The 19,744-nt window shown below is 45.9% G+C and overlaps 1 protein-coding gene across 1 annotated transcript; it reads right to left on the bottom strand.

The window, feature by feature from the left end:
- Positions 1-10,684: 10,684 nt before the first annotated feature.
- RASSF10 (Ras association domain family member 10) lies at positions 10,685-19,380 on the bottom strand. The gene has a single exon (XM_014741907.3). The coding sequence runs from the start codon at positions 16,176-16,178 to the stop codon at positions 14,667-14,669; it is 1,512 nt and encodes a 503-aa protein (XP_014597393.3). The 5' UTR covers positions 16,179-19,380; the 3' UTR covers positions 10,685-14,666.
- Positions 19,381-19,744: the final 364 nt, after the last annotated feature.

The raw sequence follows: 19,744 nt of genomic DNA, 5'->3' as shown, positions 1-19,744 counted from the left end.
TTGCCAATCTTCCTCTCTCTCTTTTTTTTTTTGTCTCCCCAAAGCCCCAGTACATAGTTGTATATCCTAGCTGTAAGTCCTTCTAGTTCTTTTTTGTGGGATGCCACCACAGCATGGCTTGATGAGCGGTGTGTAGGTCTGCACCCAAGATCCAAACCCCTGAACCCTGGGCCACAGAAGTGGGGCCAGTGAACTTAACCACTATGCGACCAGGCCAGCCCCTGTGTTGTCAGATCTAGACAAGGAGACAGGTCAGACTGCTGACCACAAGGAGGGGACTTGCTGCCAGACTGTCTGACCATTACACTTTCTGGCTCTGTGCTCAAAGAGAACTTTCTGGTCTTCTCAGAACCGCATGTTTTCTGTGTGCCAGAAGTTAATATAATCTTCCCTGCCTCTTACAGACTTCCTGAACTTTCTATGAGGATTCATGGTGTCTGGGCAGAGATTCCAGTTCTTTGGAGAAAGGTGCTCTCTAAATGCCAGGTGTATAAAGTACTATTATAATGATCACATACCGCTATTCATTCCCTTTGATATTCGGTGCTAGGCAATTCAGTTCCCGGACCACTCTAGTCAAGACCCAAACCTACCTCATCCCAAACTCCTTTCCTTTGTATACTGAAAGTTAAGAATATATTGGCTGAGTTCCATATTTCCAATCTGGATGTGGATTTTGGTGAATGAGTTAAATTAATTCTTAATTAGGTCACAACCATGACCTGTTGTGGGATGTTTGATACCCTCTCCTTTTCTCATCATACGTTCTTCCTGGGCAAGATCTTCCAATTCCATAGCTTCAACTGCTGTTTACATGTGCATGGCTCCCCAAGCAGCATCACCCTCCCACTTTGCTTTCCAAACTCCAAACTCATTTTTCTAACTGCCTTCTGCACACCTCCACCTGCATGTCTGAAAAGTACCTCATGTCCAGCATGTTCAAAGCCCAAATTCTCATCTTACCCCCAAGTCTAAACACTGTTCTCAACTCTTTGTCCTAATGAATGGTACCTGTCATCTTTTACCCCTCCTCAACTCTCATTTCCTCACCACCCACAGCCAGGCATCAAGTCCTGTCTGTTCCAAATCAGAAATGCCTCACACCTGTTTCCTCCTCCCCGTGCCTACAAACACTGCCCTAGTTCTGGCCAAGTCATTGCTTACCCCCTCCCTGGTCTTTCTGCACACGGTTTCTTCCCTCCACACACGGCCACCACAGCTGTCTTTTGACATGACAAATCAGATGATGGTGCACACTCCAACTCTAGAATCTTCAGCACTGGCCCTAGCCTATGATGCTAACATCCTATGCCTCACCATGTGCTAACATAGTGTCATCACCATCACCTTCCAGGCATACCCCATACTTCAAACTCCTCCCCCTCCCCTAACATGCAGTGGTCTTCATTTGCTCATGCCTTCGCACACTCTGTTCCCCTCATCTGGAATGCCTTTTCTCTTCTTTGCCACCCATCACATTCACATACATCTTCTAGGTCCCATCTCCTCTGCTTTTGCAAATCCCTCTGGTGGAGTAACATCCTCTTTTGTGGTTCTGTAGCCCTTTGTAAATACCCTCTTATATTCGTCAGAATTCTCCAAAAAAAAACAGAACCAATAAAATATATATATGTATAGGAAGAGTTTTATTATAAGGAATTGGCTTACATTATCATGGAAGCTGAGAAGTCCCACAGTCTCCCGTCTGCATGCTGGAGCCTCAAGAAAGACAGTGGTGTAATGCAGTCTGAGTCCAAAAACCTGAGAAGCAGGAACACTGAGGGCAGGACAAGATTGATGTCCCAGCTCAAGCACTCATGCAGGAAGGAATGAATTCTTTCTTCCTCCAACTTTCTGTCTACTCAAGCCCTCAACAGATTGGGTGGTGCCCATCCACTCTGAGGAGGGCGAACTGCTTTACTGAGTCCACCCATTCAAATGCTCATTTCATCTGGAGACACCCTCACAGACCTACCTAGAAATAATGTTTAATCAAACATCTGGGCACCCTGTGATCCAGTCAAGTTGACACAAAAAATGAACCATCACACCTCTCAAAGTAATTCTTCATAATAGCAGTCATATCGCACATATTTTGTGGCACGCACTCTTCTGATGTCTTTATACACTCATCTAATCCTTGCAACAACCCTGTCCTTGGCTTCTCCATCCCCTCACCGGACAATACCCACGGGCACCTCATCTCAACATATTCCAGACTGAGTTCAGCACCTCCCACTCCCACCCCTTGCCAAGACCCATCGTACACACCATCCAAGGAAAGCACCCACCCACATCTTTCCGTTTGCCCAAGCTGGAGACCTGAGAGCCATTCTAGGTTACTCCTTCTCCCTCCTCCTCCACCAATAATTAATTACCACAGGTGAGTGAGGCTAGCTTCTAAATGTCTCAGATCTCTGCTTTTCCCCATCCCCTGCTTCAGGCCCCCTCATTTCCCTTTCAAACTGTTGGACCACCCGATCACTGTATTCCCATGAGTCTGTTATCTCTCCATCCCAATGGCTACCGCCTTCACTCGGGCCTCCACCTGGATCTCATCTGCATCAGGAATCAGCCTCTTGACACCTCTCCTTACTTCTGGTTTTGAACACACCAAGCCATCATCCATACTCTAGACCAAGTCATGATTCAAGTAGGAAAATCTGCTCATGTCAGGTTTCTGCCTTTAAACTTCCAATGTCTTCTCTTTTGTCTCGAGGTTAAGTCTAAAGTCTCCATCATGGTGCACAAGGCTCATCACGTTCTGATCCCTACCAACCTCTCCAACCTCCTCTCTCCCCACTTTCTACCTCTCAGCTCACAGCTTGTGCTCTCTTCCTCTGCGCTTTGCTCTTACTGGCTTCTCCCTCCCCACTTCAACTTGGCCAACTCCAACTACTCTTTCAAATCTCAGCTTAGCATCATCTGCTCCCAGAGTCTCTGACTTCCACAGTCTGAGTTAGATGCTTCCTTCATTTTCCCATGGAAGCTGTAGCACCTACCCATACTACATTGTGATTGTCTATTTGCTTGTCTATCCTTCACCCGCATGCTCTTTATTCAGTGAGCTCTATGATGGACTGCGTGTATCATGCCCATCTCTCTACCTCTACTTGCCGAACCAGCAGATGCTCATGAGTTTGTTGAATAAATGAATCCCTGTCCTCTCCTCTCCCAACATCCCCAACACATCCCACCATAGTGGGGGAGACACAAGTAAAACAGGCAATACATGTCAGCGTTATCAACAACTTAATGAAGTTGTGTATATGGTGTCCTAGGAGAAAGGAGAAGGAAGCCACATCAGCTTCAGCTATCTCAATGGACAGTATGGCAGGCATACACTCAGGTTGTTAACTTTTTGAAAAATAGCAAATGGAAAGAGCACCCAACTCCCAACCTTGGAGCTTAAGAATAATTCATAACTCTAGGCCAGTGGTCACCATTCTCCTTCTGTATGAAGACTCCTTCTAATATCAAAAAGTTTAGATGGCCCCATATAATGGTAGTCAATGCAGAAAATCCTAAAACTCCTCTAACTTCAGTAAGGATTTTAAAAGATTCTGATTGTATTCATCACGATGCCATCTTCAAAAATTCACAAACTAACAGTACCTGAATGTGAAGGATGATTTATTATGCCCACGGACTGTGTCTGGTGTGGGTGTGGGTTTGTGGACGCCCTGTAAAAACTCCACAGTGCCCCCAGGAGTCACTGGTTTAAACCCACTAACGCTAATGTCAGACCTTTTTGCCCCTCAGCTACCCTCTCCCCCTGGATTTGGACCCACTCAGGAAACTCGCTGACACGGAAGAAAGACATGGTTGGAAAACGAATAACTGGTAACACCTTCATAACTAAGTATTTTTATTCAGGCCTTAAGAGATTAGTTGAAAACTATAAGAATTTGTATTTTAACACAGAATGAGCCGATTAAATACTTTCCTTCAGGCAACTAATCATGGCCTTGCTCTACTCTAAAGCCTGCTTTGCTGCCACATGACGAGATGAGAAGACCATCTTTCCCAGAGAGCATGGAGCACTTTGTTAATCCCTTGAGGCATGGCGCTTGGTTGGTTTGGGGTCATGCTGAGCCTCCTCCAGTTATTCAAGTGCACTCTTCACTCTCGCAGTTTTAGGTCCTGTTTTCAATGGCCACATTCAACTGGGACACAGTAAACCATTCCCCACAGTACTTTGCTCATATCTTAATTATGACACCTTATTCATTCTTTTTTTTTTAAGTTACTTAAGTTATATGTCCTTATTGAAAACTCAAATGATATGCAAGTTTATAATTAAAAAACAGCAGTTTCCCACATCACTCCCTGATCCCATTTCCCAAAGATAACCACAGATAATAGAACATAGTCTTTTGTTCTGTTTTGTTTGTCAAAAAGAAAATAAACTATACTATGCACACTATTCTGCAAGCTGACTTTTCTTTTTCTTTTTCTCTTTTACAATTTTTCATTTTTTATTATGGAAATCTTCCAACCAATACATATACAGGGAGCAGTGTAATTAATCCCCACATACCCCTCATTCAGCTTCAACAAATATCAACAATTTTTTTATTATTTTTTTTTCTCTCTCCCCTACCTCAAAAGTTTTTTTCCTGGAACACCCCAGCAAATCCCCGACATCATATTATTCTACGACGGCGTTTTATCACGCACTTCTAACAGGTTTGAAAACACAACCATCTTGCCATTACTATATCTAAAAATAACAATAATCCCTTAATAATCATCTATTTTCTATTTTTCCTGATTGTTGTTAAAATTTTCTTTTTATCTTTTGGTTTGTTTGAATTAATATTTAAAAGAAGTCCATAACTGGTTGATATGTCTCTTAGTCTCTTTTAATCCACGATAGTTACAGTAGTTCTATCTCCCTCCTTCTTTGAGGCTATTTATACACGGGCTTCTGTCCTATAGAATTTCCCATGGTCTGGATTTGACTGTTTACATACTCAGAATATCATTCCACACGTTCTTCTAGTCTTCCTGTTTCCTGTAACTTCCTCAGTAGAACCAGACTCTTCGTTAGATTCAGATTCAGTTATTTGGGATGGAACAGTTTGATAGGTGGGGCTGAGTGCTTCCTGTTTGATCACACCAGGAGGCCCATCATGACTGGATGTTCCATGGATGTCAGTGTCGCCAGCAGATCCATCCACTACGAAGTTTCCCATTAACTTACATCTGCTCGTTTGAGTATCCATCAATGACCACTGTCTAGATGCATTAATTCATTAGGGCTTGCACAAGGGTAATTTTCTAATTCTATCATTCATTCTGTACTTTTTAGCTAAAATTCTTTTGTATAGAAAAACTTTCTCTCATCAACTGTTCAATGACTTAAAAACACAGTGTGCACAAGAAAGACAGAACAAGTGTTCTCTTTATTACTGATTTCCAGAATAACAAGGTAGTATCCTAGCAACCTCCAAAGGTGATTGAGTTAATTTATCTTTTTGTAGTATCATTGTGAACCCCTAGATTTTTGTATTTTTGATACATTTCAATCCATTGCAGTTTTTATTCTTGTTGCAACTCATATTTTCCCATCTCTAGTCACTGGAGCCCCTTTGGGTTGCCCCTGAGTTTAGATAAAACCATAAAGTCTTTAACGGTTTCCTTGCTTCCTAGTACATAAGATGTACTTACATATTTCTTGTAGTGGATTCAGAATCAGTCACCACTTCAAGGAAGCTTTACCTTTTTAACAGAAAATGGTATTTAGATACCACAATACAGGTCCTAGCGGTACTCATTTCTACTAGGCAGTAATTGATCCCAGACCTTTTCAGTGGACAAAGCTAAGAAATGTGTGATTTTTAGAGCTATAGAAATAATTAATGAATTTATACTACCTCCGTTTACTTGCTTTTTCATTTAACAGTATATTGTAGATATTTTTCTACATCAGCAATGCAGATCTACATTATTTTAGTAGCTGTGTAAAATTAAATAAATATAATTGTAACAAGGTTTATATGGCCAGTTTCCTGTTTCGTATGGTTTCTAATTTTTCACTATTACAAGTATTGCTGCAATGGACATCATAAACTTACATCCTTGACCTCTTGTGCAAATATTCTGTAGATACCTCAAAGTAGAACCACCACCTAAAAAAATATGAATCCAAAGGGCTTAACCAATTTAAAATCCCAATACCAGTGTCTTAGAGAGTATCTTCAATGATTTAAAATTGTTGCCTATTTCAATGATCCCTGCTTTTGTAAGCCTAGACCCTAGGCCTGACACATGGCAGGCACTCAGTATTTGTGTGTTGACATGGATTGAAGCCTGGCCAAGGTCCACAGAAGTAGATGTAAAAAAGAAAAAGTCTAGGCTAATGCCTCTGTAACAACCCCAAGGGACTCTTGGGGAAGTTCTACGCCTCTGGTTTAAGGAGGGTGACAGACACATTAAACAGACCTAAGCCCAACCCACAGACTGGAGACAAGTTCAGCTGAGGCGAGCCTGGATCAACTAACCTCCAGCTGACCCACAGATACATGAGTGAGAATAAACGATCATTATTTTAAACCACACTAAATTTGGGGGTGATTTGTTGTACCTTATTATTATTCTAATGTCAGATAGAATGACTCATCATAAAGATATCAATTCTGCTCAAGATAATGTATACATTTAATATGATCCCAATAAAATATACTGAGAAAGGTTATTATTAGCTAAATGACATTTTCTATAACTGAAATTGTAGATGACACCAAAAGGAAAAGGGAGAGAGACCAAAGAAGTGAGAGTAGTGTGATAAGGTTCTTTTCTTGTTGGGGACAAACACAGATTTGATAAGTTTATATATTGGTCTGGAAAAATAAGCCTAAGCATGGCTCTTAGTAAGTTTGGAGAAGCAGAAGAGCAAAATTAAATGTCTAACTTTCAAATCAGCCAAGAAAATCTATCTTTCCAATGAAAGAAGAAAGACAGAAAAAATAATCTTAAGTGATGTTGATGGGAATGGCAGAGTAAGGATCTTCAAAAAGCCACTTGTCAATAAAAGCAACAAAAATACTGGCAAAAAATTGTCAAAGACCTAAATGAAAGAGCCAGAACTATAAAACTCTTAGAAGAAAACATACAGAAAAGCTTCATGACATTGGATTTGTAAGGATTTCTTGGCTATAACACCAAAAACAAAAGCAACAAAAGAAAAAACAAGTTGGATTTCATCTAAATCAAAAATACTTCAGTGCATCAAAGACACTACCAACAAGGGCAATCAATGGAATGGGAGAAAGTATTTGCAATCTTACCTCTGATAAGGGATTAATATTCAGAATAAATATAGAACTCCTACAACTCAACAATAACAACAAAACAGACAGACAATCGACTCAAAGTGGGCAAAGGACTTGAAAAGACATTTCTCCAAATAAGATAACAGAGGTTACCACCCACTGTGGGGAGGAGAGAACAGGGAGGTCCCTTATTGTTTAAGGATACAAAGTTTCTGTTTGGGATGATAGAAAAGTTCTGGAAATGGATAGCAATCATGGCTGCACAACACTGTGAGTGGACTTAACATGGCTGAACTGGACACTTGAAAAGTGTTAAATTAGCAAATTTCATGTTATCCGTATTTTGCCACAATAAAAAATTGAAAGAAAACTAAAACAGTGTATTTCCCAGCTCTCTCTACTAAAATGTCCTAATAGCAATCACCCACCCAGTGGCAGTGAGCACCCCTAGTATCCAGACTGTGGTTTCTAAATATCTTTTCCCATCGAAAGGAATCAGGGCTCCTCGCAGTGATGGCTGATTTCAGATCTGGAACGGAGAATGTACAGTGTGAGCCCGGAACATTCTGACACACCAGAGAGCAAAGGAAGCTCCAAAAAGATGACAGAAAATGGGTGAAAAGGATTCAGGAGCCAACCTGAAGAGGCTCCCACTATCCAGGATGAGACAATAACTACAATGGTTTGAAACACAGTAAATGTTTTAAATTTGAAATTTTATAATGATCTCCAAAAAGATGAACAAAGAAGAAAAATCTCATTAATCACCTTTGGAGAATGCTAGGGAACAACCACATTATTTTGAACAGTGGTAAATAAAAATAAAAGGTAAGAATGTTGCTTTTATCCTATATTTCAGGATATTCAGGATGTAAACTGCCCTTCAGAGTGACACTTGATAAAAGGAGGAATCTTTCTATGGAAGTATTCCAGTTAATCAATGATGCAGGAGTGAGCAAGGCAGAAGGGGAAGAAGGGAGGGAAAAAAAGAACGAGAGAGAGAAAGAAAAAATATGAGGCTAAAAGAAGAAAATATAGAAGCATATCTTTGTGACTTCATTTCTTAAACAAACACTCTAAATCACAAACCATCAGTGGGGGCAGGAGTGATAAATTTGACTATATTAAAATTAAAGACATTTTTCAACAATGGCTACCACAGGCAAAATTAAAGATGGAGGGTAGATTAGAATAAGATATTCATACTTACTCTAAGGCTAACAACAAAGTCAGAACATGTAAGGAACTCCTGCAGATCTGCCAGAAAAAAGAGACCCAAAGGGAAAACGATTGCCAACAATAGGCAGTTAATAGAAGGGGAGCCCAAAGGATGATGAGCAAATGAAAGTCGACTTCACTAGAATTCAAAGAAATGCAAATTAAAGCAAATTTGTAAACAGTAGAAAGTTGGATAATACCAAGTGCTGGCGAGGCTATAGGGGAAAAGGGAATCTTCATGGATAGTAGGAGCCTAATGTGGTGCAGCCATTCAAGAGAGCAATCTGGTAGTTCAGCACTCAGACTGATGGATTTTAGACCTCAGACAAATTCTCACACACAGCCACCAGTTTCTATCTGTGTTCATTACAGCATTGTTTGAGACAGCAAGGAATTGGTAACAACCTAGGTGTCCCTCACTAAGGAAATGTAAAAATTAAAGTGATGGAATACCATGCAGGTCAGAAAATAATGAACTGGATTTACATATGGCAGTGTGGAGTGCTCACACAAACATAACATCATGTGAAAAAAGAGACAGATAGAATGAGATTTATAGCCCAATAAAGATCATGTGTATTAGAAGCACAGAGGCCATTTTGTTCTGCTTTTTAAGGATGCATCTACATACATGAGCAAATGGATTGTGCCAGCACATTGCTCAACTTCAGGATTACCATTCACAGTTTTGTATGTGAATGGTGCCCTCTGGAGCATGATTCCAGAACACAACATGAATGGTGCCCCCTGGAGGTGTGCAGCATGGCAGCCCTGAATATGCAAGATGGTTTGCAAGGTCATGGATTAAATACACTGGAATAGGTGCCTATGGTGGGGACAAGAAGGCAAATAGAGTGGGAATGGGGGAGGAAGGGGAACATGAAGTCAATAAAACAGAAGAGGGCCCTCGCACAAATGGAGGGTGGCAGTGTGGCCTGAATGAAGAAATAAGGTCTGCTCAATTCTGTGGTCTTAAGGAGGGGTGGTGGGGGAAGGACCTGAGAGAGGGGTCTTGAGCTGGATAAGTCTCAACCTTGTAAATTCTGCTAAGTAATGTGGATTTTATACTGAAAGCTATGGGGAATCCTGGAAGTGTCTGAAACAGGAACAGTTTGCATGGGAATGGATGAGGGGCAGAAGCTGGGACAGCATCCTTCAAAGCAACCCATGCTAGGTCTCCACATGTGCAGTGGAGTCAGCGTGGCCAAAGACACCCTCAATTAGGTGCGTGCCCAACTCCATGGGCTCAGGGGTCCTCGGAAGGCCCAGGACGCCCTCCCTCAACCCTTCCCTGATCTTTATGTACACAGAAGCTCAACCAGAAACAAGGCCTGGTGAAAAGAGCTGTGGACAGCTCCAGCACAGCATGGTTGTTGATGCCATCTTCCAGATGTGACTATGAAGAGCACACAGCTGCCTGCCCTGATGGCTGAGGATTCCATGTTATTGACTGACCATGCACCTGTGCCTTTGGGACATTCAGTCAAAACCTCCATGCTAAAAAAACAGGACATTAATTTTTTTGTAGGAAATTTTTTCATGGCAAAGGCTTCACCTCTTGCAGGCAGATACCCTGATATTTACATAGGAATTTCTCCTCCTTTGTCTTTTCCTAAATCCTCACCTGATCCATATTTACTGGCTCCATGATTTTGAGAAAATCCCTCCACGTCCTGGTGGAAACACTCGGACAAGACTGGATAACCTGTGAGGCCCTCCCAGTGCCAACACTCTAGGCCTGTGAGGAATCTTTCCCTGGGTGTGCCCAACACTCCATGGGTGTAGCGGGACAGGTGTGATGTCGCAAAATGGGCATGGATTTCAGAGTCAGGCTTGGATTCAAATCCTGCATCTGCTGCCTGTCAGCTGGGTGGCTTCATTTCTTTATCTGTAAAAGCTGGACGTTAAAAAGTTCTATCTCACAAGATGAATGCAGAGAAAATGCAGGGGAAAATGCTCTGCACAAGGCTCTGGCATTTGGAGAGCACTCCACGAAGGGCAGTTCCGACCCAGCTTCCTTCCTCTCCGTTTGGGAGAACGTGTTTCACAAACATTTTCACACTGGAAATGTCACAAATTGTTATCATCAAGTTTTCCCTCTTCAAGAATTTAAGGCCAAGCTCAGATGTGGTATCATATGTAAAAAGAAAATCTTAGAAAAATCTAAACTATTAATTAGAGACTGTTAATTAACAAGCTGGCTTATGTATTTATTTTATTTTGATTCCACTTTTGGTAGGGGTGAGTAGAGAGAAGTACAAAATCAAATACGTTTTATGACATCACCTTCTAAAAATAAACTTTTCTGCTAGACTCGAGACGAAAAAAGATAATATGAATATTTTCTTTTTATAAATGTGGTCCTCCTATTTGTTAATCCCCTTAATCTCGCTCACGTGGAGTTTTGCCCTCCCTGCTGGCACAGATCTCCGGACATCTCAGATATGAGACAAGATTTCTGTTACTAAGCGGTGCCCAGGAAGACAAGGAAACGGGAAGAAGGCACTTTTGGCCGGATGACCCGCCCTTTCTGTTATAAGGATATTCTAAGTCAGGGGTTGCCAGCCCTGGGTTCCTGGGGCCATGAATAATTAATTAATTAATTATGATTAAAATATTTTCTTAACAAAATATATCTAATGAAAGCCAGGGTGTGGTGAAACATACACTGTCATGCACAGTAGATTGTAATTAAAACAAATCTTCTGAAAACCAATTGGCAATTAAGTATCAAGACTTTAAATGTTTGTACTCTGGGAATTCTCTTTCTGGGAACCTACCCTATTGGGAAACAGTCTAATCAGGGAAACAGATACGTGCACAAAGAAGTTTATCACGGTGTTACTTTATAATGGTAAAAAAAATATACTGGGAACAAGCTAACAATACGAGAACAGGTACACACGCTATGGCGCATCCAGCAGGCGGATGGAGCCGCTTACAAGGAGTCTGTCAAACCCTGAGCATAAAAGCACAATCTCATCAAAATTATACTTTTTTTTAAAAAAAGAAGCAAAATATAAAACCTTCACAATTCAAAAGGTCTGGAAGGAAAGATACCAAATGTTGGTAGTGGTAGGCTTTTAGTGACAGGATTTTGAGTGACTTTTCTTTCTTCTTACTTATGTTTAGGTCCATCATAAGGACTATAGTATATAACTTTTATCGTCAGATAATAATAATAAACGTGTTTTATAAAGAAGTAAACAGACAGAGATGCCAGATGGAATCTTTTTGGCTTGGGAGGTGGCTAAGAATGGAATAATTAAGATCGAAGATACAATAAATTGTATCAGTTCCAAAAAAACGATGGGGCTTCCGGGTAGGGAGCCTACTCTGTTCCATACTCTCCTCCCGACCTCGCTGGCTCCTCCCCCGGATTTCTGTTAGGCCTGGAGAACAGGAGAGGAGTTGCTGTTCCCAGGGGCACAGAAATCCTGGCGCGGGCGCATTCACCGCTACGCATCCATTCTTATTCCTAGTGCCGTGATGATTATTTAAAAAGTGGATGAAATTTTAAAACAATCTGGCATTTATGAGGCTAAGCATAGGCCCTGTTTTGGTGCTTTTTATATCCATATTTCACCTTTCTCAGGTTTACAAAAGCTCTTAGTAAAAGGAACTATTGTCTCCTTTTTTTTACCTCCCCTGCCCTCCTTTCTCCTATCCACACAGAGTGACTTTGGGGGACATAATTGATTTGGATGAAAGAAAAAATGGGCAGATGAGGCCACCCACTGTTATATAAACAAACCCCGTTGCTGCCTGAAGAGCTGACTGGAGAAGCATCTTCAGGTGGCTGGGACAGGAAGGTTCTGGAAAGAGGGCACCAGAAAATCCCACAGTCCTCCCTGTGATGTGCCTTATTTGCTTTACAGGCTTCAGGCATATTTGCTGACGTCAGCAGCCCGTCAAAGTTTAAAATAATAACAGAGAAACGGAAAACAGCCCCTTTCTGCCAGCAGTCCTGTTCTGCCAACTTCTGGGTTCTCTTTTGAGTCAATAAAAGTCCAAGCACCACCTCCCCCAGCACCCTGGGGAAAAACAAAAAGCACAATAATTTTCAAACTGCCAGGTCAGCCCACTGCCAGCATAAACCACGCAGAAAAGTGGCGTTTGTCACACACTAATGAGGATTTTACCTCTGTCTCAAAAGGAAAGCTGTCATTAGGCTTTTTTTAATGGGATCAAATGATTGTCTGGGGACAGTAGGTTTCTTTTGGTCCCTTCCTCATTTTAATTGTGCTCAAGACCAAATGCATAGACGTTTTCTGCATCAGACGAAACTAAAAAACCATAATTATGCCAGCTAATGTCTTCCGAAAACATCAATTAAGAAAGGGGCCTTTTAATTCCCATTTTACTGGAAAATTTGAAAATATCCACGAGTGTTGTAATAGCATGGTGAAGGTGGGGTGGAGCGGACTGTCTCTAAAAAGGAGACAGTCCAAATGGCTTGGGGAGGTCAGGGGGGCAGGCTCCCATTGGACAGACAGAGAATCTCTCCAAGGGAAGAAACTTCTCTGTAAAGCAAGACCTCTTAAGTTATCTTCGCATGTAGGGTTGAAACTGGAGCCATCCCCTCCACGGGGAGATTGATACCAGGCTTCTGCACCAGGCTGGCACCACACACACACCCCATTGTTAATCCTCCTTGGGACAGATTAGATCCCACATTCCTCAGAAATACTGAGCTCCAGAGGGAACACTGCCAGCAGGCTCCTTCCACAGGGGCAACAACCAGCTCCAACTGATAAGTTTTCACTGAAATAACTGGAACAATGACATGGAGCCCACATCAGGGCTCCATCGCCAGCTATTGAGGGAGGCGTTTTGCACTTGCATCACCTGGCATGTGCAAAGGCGTGAGCCACAAAAGAGTCATTCAAGTGAAGGGGTCAGCTCCCTTTCATATGCTTTTATCTATGGCTACATGCCATTCTTAATCAAATTATTCACTCAAGGTGTATATTAGATTGTTGGATTTTTTTTTTTTTTCTTTTCAGGCCTTATCTAGCAAGCCTTAATATTTACACTATCTCAGTTTAGGTCTGAACAAGTAACTGATTAATCTCTGACCAAAGATTCTGATGGTAGACTTGGGTTTGGGGAAAATCCACTGAGGTCATGATTGCTTTCAATCTTACAGCTCAGGCCAAAAGCTGAACGCTAGCAAAGATCTTTGCTTTCAAGTCTTAGTTTCAGTAAGAGTGTTCACTAAACAGCAAATTTAGTTGTACTTAACTTGAATTCTGCAACTTCCCTTTTATTTTTTCTGAAGGAACAGTGACTGAGTGGATGTTGCAATATGAATGAAAGGACAAGACACATACTTTCGCAGGAGCAAATCCCAACGGGCCTAGATTAAATTTTAACCTGGGATTATGTCTGCCAGGACTCCATATCTCAAAAGGGTTATGTTTGGCTTTGGTAATAATAAAAGGTTATTTTGGAAAAAGGATCTCAGTTTAACATAGACTGTATTTGCTAGGAGGAAATACAAGGTCAGTCTTTGATACAGTTCAGCCTTTGAAAGAAAATAAAAGGCAAACAGTTTAGCAGATGAGTAATTCTCCAATCTGCAGAAATGTAAACAGCCAGGATTTGGGTGCCTATGGGTTTTATCAAAGATGTAAGAAAGGCTGAGACCAACACCAGTGCGTCCTCTTTGGCTAGTTTTAACACGTTCACAGTCACAATTAACATTCAAGGAATTTCCTTTCCATCCAAGTGTTTCTTTTAAAAGCACTTTATGCCACAAACTAAAGTTCTAGCTGCCATCAGTCCTTCCCATACAGAAGAGTGGTGAACTCTCCATAATACTTTTTCTCTCCTTTTTTGAAAATGGGCTCGGACCACGTCAATTTCCCTGGGGCGTTTGTTTTCTAATATGGGGTTCTCACCTCCTCCCTCCTTCCTTCCCCTAAAAGAGCTTGCACTAGAGACCCGCCTTCCTTCTCCCGCGTCCTCCTCGGCACTCGCTCCGGAGCCAGAGGAGGGCGGCTGCGGGGCAGGCGACCCGATCCCCTCCCCGCGCCCGGTCCGGGCACTGCTGCCCGGCAGGAGGTCCGGGCCCACCCGCAGCCCGGTTTCAAGTCCCTGAGCCGGCCGGTCTGGTGCTTTCTACAAGGAAGGGAGAAAAGGCCGTCTCCCTCCCCCACGCTTCTCCCCCTACACAAGGGATTCGCACACCGGCACCGAGTCCGAGTCCTGGCTGTGCATAGAGCTCAGACCGGTATCCGAATCCTCGTCGTTGCCAGGGCAGCTCTTGGCCAGTCCGCGGGCCTGGTCCACCCACACCTCGGCGCAGGCTTGAGGCCGGGGTTCCCGCGAGGGTCCGCCGGAGCCGGGAGTCCCACTGGGCGCTACCGTCAGCTCCAACGTGTGCAAAGTCTGGAGAAGGCCCTGCAGCTCGCGCTCCTTGCTGTCCCACTGCTGCTGGCTGTAATCCAAGTCCGACTTGACGGCCTCCAGGTCCGTGTTGAGCCGGAGCCCGATGTAGAGGCTGGTGCTAAGCTGAGTCCTGACCCGCTCCTGCTCCAGCAGCAGCTCGCCGTCGAGGCTGCCATCCGGCTCCGGGGGCCCCTCTCGCGCTGCGAGCTCCTCCTGGCGCCGCCGCATCCATCTCTGGTTCAGCTCCTCCTGAATCTCGGCTGAGAGGCGCTCGAGCAACTCCTCCTGTTGGGCCCGCTGCTCCTGCAGCCGCAGCAGGTCGTCGCAACGCCGGGCCAGCTCCTCCAGCGCGGCCGCCTGAACCTCGCCGTCCAGGGGCGCCACCGCCGCCGCCGCTGCCGCCGCCTCCGGCTCCTCTTCCGGGCTGGGCCCGTCGACCTCGATGTCTGCGCCCACCAAGTAAGTATCCTGCACGTAGTTGACTCCGTGCCGCCGCATGCGGTCCAGGTGCACCTTGGCCTCGTAGCGATCGATCTCGCGGTCCAGCTCCCGGAGCCGCTGCACCTGCTGACGGATGGTGTGGTCCTGCGAGAGCACCAGATGCACCAGCGTCTCCATACGCTCCACCGACGCGCTCTCGGTGGCCCGTGGCGACGACGAGCAAGACGAAGCTGTGGACGACGAAGTGGATGAACAGGGCGACGAAGGCTGCTGCTGGCGCCGCCGGTTGAGCTTGGCCAGCTTGCGGAAGGCCTTGCGCACCACCCGCCGCTGCTTCTCCTGGGTCATGGCTAGGCTGGGCCGCGTCGGGACCCCCCGGGCCGAGCAGGGGCGCTCGCGACTGAGCACGACGCGCGCCTCGGCGCTGCGGGGGCCCGCGTTGGGCAGCGACGCCTCGCTGCGGACCAGCACGAAGCGTACATTCTCTCGCTCGTCGCCCCAGGCAGCCCAGAGGCGCAAGATGCGCGTCTTGTTGGGCAAGATGCGCTCAAAGCCCCGCCACTTCTCCACGATGCAATAGCACTGCGGAGGCCCACACAGCATGCCCTGTGGCAGCGTCTCGTCGTCGTCCTCGTCGTCCTCGTCCAGGGGTTCCGGCATCTCCCCCGGGCTTGGCGGGTCGCCGGCTGCCCCCCGCCGCCGGCTCCGCCGATGCCTCCTTCGCCGCCGGCAGCCGTCCTCCAACAGCACCCGCACCACGTCCGAGCAAGTGGTACGGCGGGAGAGGCCGGACACTAGCTTCTCCTCCTGGCAGATCCACACCGATATCTTCTTCTCCGAAGGATCCATGGCGCAACCAGGACGCAGGTGAAGGGTCGGGCCGGGCCCCGCGGGGGCAGCAAGGGCAGGGCGAGCAGCCTGGCAGCTCTAGGAGAGGACAGGAGCCCAGGACCCTCGCTTCCGTCAGTACTGGACCTTCTCCCCGGCTGCGCACCAAAGGCAAGCGCTAGCGCGGGCTGGAGCAGCTGCGGCTGCGCTCGGCCCGGACGGCGCGCGCTCCCAGGGCACTGCGCCCGGGCTCGGGTTCCCGCCGTTCTGGCTCTGCCCAAGGTTCCCGGGGCCTCCGGGTTTTGCTCCTCCCCACGTGGCTCCTCCCCTTCCCGCCCCTGGCACCCAGAGCTGCGGCCTGAGCGCGGGAGTCGCGGCGCCCAGGCCCGCCCCTCGCGGCCTCGCCGCGCCCGGTGCGCCCAGTCCGCCCCTCTCCTGCGCCGCAGTCAGGAGTCTCCGCCCTGTCTGCGGACTGGCGACTCTGTTTCGTGTCCGCGCAGGGAGAACTCGGGGACCCGTCCGCTGCAGGGCCTGGAGCCCGCGCTTAGGCAGAGGTTGGCTCTGCGTCTCCCTCGGCCCATTGGCTCCTCTCCATGCGTCTAGAGCCAGTTGGACGCCTGTTGACAACTTTTGCACGGTTCCCGGCGCCCCTAGACGCGTTTCCTGGTCAGTCAAGGCAGCGCCGTCTGGGGGAGTGCCCTTTGCACAGACAGGGAAACCGAGACAGTCAGCGTCTCTAACGGAGAGCCTCAGATCGCATCACATGCCCTTCAGCTGGGAGCTGTAAGCCCACCTTTAACGAGGAAGGCCTTCCCGTCTTCCGCGTCAGGAGGCAGTGTTTGCATATTTAAGGATAACAAGATGGGGCAGTGTGCTCCGTGAGCAAGTGTAGATATAGGAGACCTAAGCTGGAGGAGGACGTTCAGAGGCTGCTCCCGGTCCCCCCAGGGTCATGTCTGTGGCTCTCCGCATCGCCTCGGCTTCGCACAGCCTTCTTGGCAGGGGGACGCCTGATTCTAGTGGGAGTTCCGGGCCCAGACACAAGTCACAAGCTCTTTTCTCACATGCCACCTCCATAAGGGGGAACCTAGTGACTACCGTGATAGTTTCTGGCATTTTCCAGTATCCAGACGTGGTCAAGAAGAGGTAAGTGCCCAGTTTCACAGCTCAAGAAATCCAAGACCACAATGCAAATGAACTTTTTTCATCCTCAGATTCTGATGAAGATGGTCCCTTGTGTGGAAGGATTGCCCTGAGCTTATCCTTGTGAGCACAGGTCTGATAAGGTCACTCCCTTGCTTAAAGACCTTGGATGGCCCCCATTGCCTCCCAAATAAAGCACTTCTATTCATTCACTCAGTAAATATTTATTGAGGACCTGCTGTACTCCAGATACTGTTCTAGAGATTTGGTGATGAACAAATCAGTCTTGCCTGCAGGGAACTGACAATCTAGTGGAGAGCACAGCTGAGTAAACATGTCCAACACAGGGCTTCTGTGCTCTGATAAAGGAGAGCATGAGGTGCTAGGGGAATGCTGGAGTAGCATCCTACTCAGTCTGGGAGAGTCAAGGAAGTCTTCCCGGAGGAGGTGGCATCTTAGGCAAGACCGGAAGCACCATTTGAGTTTACCAAAGGAAAAATAGACAGAGGGGAGGAGGCAGGCAGCATCCCAGGCAGAAGGAGCCATATGTGCAAAGTCAAGGAATCAAGAGAGCATGGCAGTTACCGGGGCTCTAAGGAGTTTAAAGGAGAGGAGTGTCTAAGAATGAAGTTGGATGAGAGAGCAGGAGCCAGATCAGGAAGGATTTAAATTCCTTGCATCAGTATTTGGGCCTGTCCTAAGGAAAATGAGAAGCCACAGAGTGTGGATTCTGAGGTCAGACTGGTTGAGTAAAAATCTCAGCCCTGTCACTAGTAAGTGACTAGTAAGCTTTGTGACCTTAGGAAAAGTTTTCATCTCTCCCAGCCTGTTTCCTCATCTGTGAAATGGTGATAATAAAAATATCTGCCTATTAGGACTGTTATGAGGATTAAATGCCTGGACCAGGTAAGTCCACAATAAAAGTTTTACTGGAGGGTTAGAAACTGTGGGGGTGTATTAGTTTTATATTGCTGTGTAGCAAATTACCACACATTTAAGCTCGAAATAACACCCGTTTATCAGTTCGCAGTTCTGGAGGTCAGAAGTCCAGCATGGCATGGCTGGGTTCTCTGCTCGGGGTCTCCCAAGGCCAAAGGCAAGGTGTTGGCTGGGTTGAGTTCTCATGTGGAGGCTCTGGGAAAGAATCCATTTCCAAGATCACTCGGGTCGTTGGCAGCATCCAGTTCCTTGTAGTTGTAGGACTGTGGTCCCTGTTTTCCTGCTGGCTGTTGACTGCGGGTCTCTCTCAGCTCCTAGGAGCCTCTCTCAGGGCCTTTCCACATGGCGCTCCTTTATCTTCAAGCCAGCAACAGCTTGTCGAGCCCTTTGAATCCTCCTTGGCTCTGAGTCTCTCTGACGTCCCCTTTTACTACCTGCTGGAGAGAACTCTCTGCTTTTGAAGAGCTCACGTCATTAGGTAGATTCAGCTGGATCATTTCCCTATTTCATGGTCGACTAATTAGTAGCCTTAACTATACCTGCAAAATCCCTTTTGCTGTGTGACATAACATGATCATCAGAGTAACACCAGGGTGATGGCGCTCATGGGGCCATCTTGGATTTCTGCCTACCACAGGGTGTAACATGATCATTCTCATCTTGAAAAATCACACTGTTTGCATTGAGGATGACGGCTAGGGGTGGGGGACAAGAGACAAGGAGGCCCCTTAGAAGACTGTCACATTCATTCAAGGAGCGGATGGTGGCATGCACTGAGAGTCATGGTGGTGAGAGAGCTGGACAAAATTGGGAGCTCTCAGGGAGGTGGGAGAGGCAGGACTTGGCAATGGGTTGAAGGGGGATTTCCATCTCCCTAGCACAGTATTGAGGGTCTCATAATCTGGCCCAGCCCACTCCCCCAACTCCTCCCTCACACACTTGGATATCCCTTTTCCCTCCTCTCTGACACACGATGGTTAGAGCTTTGTTATCAGCTGCCATCCCCGCTGGATTTAAGCTCCACCACAGTAGGGATCGTATCTGTTTTGCTCACTTTTGAATCCTCTGCATTTAGCACAGTGCCTGGCACATTCTAGGTTTACTCAGTATCTGTTGAATAAATAAATGGATGAATGAATGAAGCCTACCTTCTAGCAAGTCAACACCTCTCTGATCTGAAACAGCCCCTGCATCTTGATGCCTCCATGCTTTTGTACATGATTTCCCCACTAATTAGGAGCCCCCTTCAACAAATGGAAAACTCCTCCTCATCCTTCAGAAGCCCAGTTCAAAGATCATATGCTCTGGAAATCCTTTCTTTCCTCCTCCGAGAAGAACTGGTTCCTTACTCTTCTTCTGCCTCTGTTCATGCAGAGGTTACATTGTGTTGTGACGCTTTTTTTGTTTTAATGTCTATTTACCCTAGGAGACTTAAGAGCTTTTCGAGAGAATGAATTGACTATCTTATTATTATTTTGGTCCCCAGTGCCTAGAGAATGCCTGGC

Source organism: Equus caballus, chromosome 7, assembly GCF_041296265.1.
Source record: "Equus caballus isolate H_3958 breed thoroughbred chromosome 7, TB-T2T, whole genome shotgun sequence".
Lineage (NCBI taxonomy): Eukaryota > Metazoa > Chordata > Mammalia > Perissodactyla > Equidae > Equus > Equus caballus.
The sequence above is the reverse complement of the archived record's forward strand: the minus strand, read 5'-3'. Positions and strand labels throughout refer to the sequence as shown.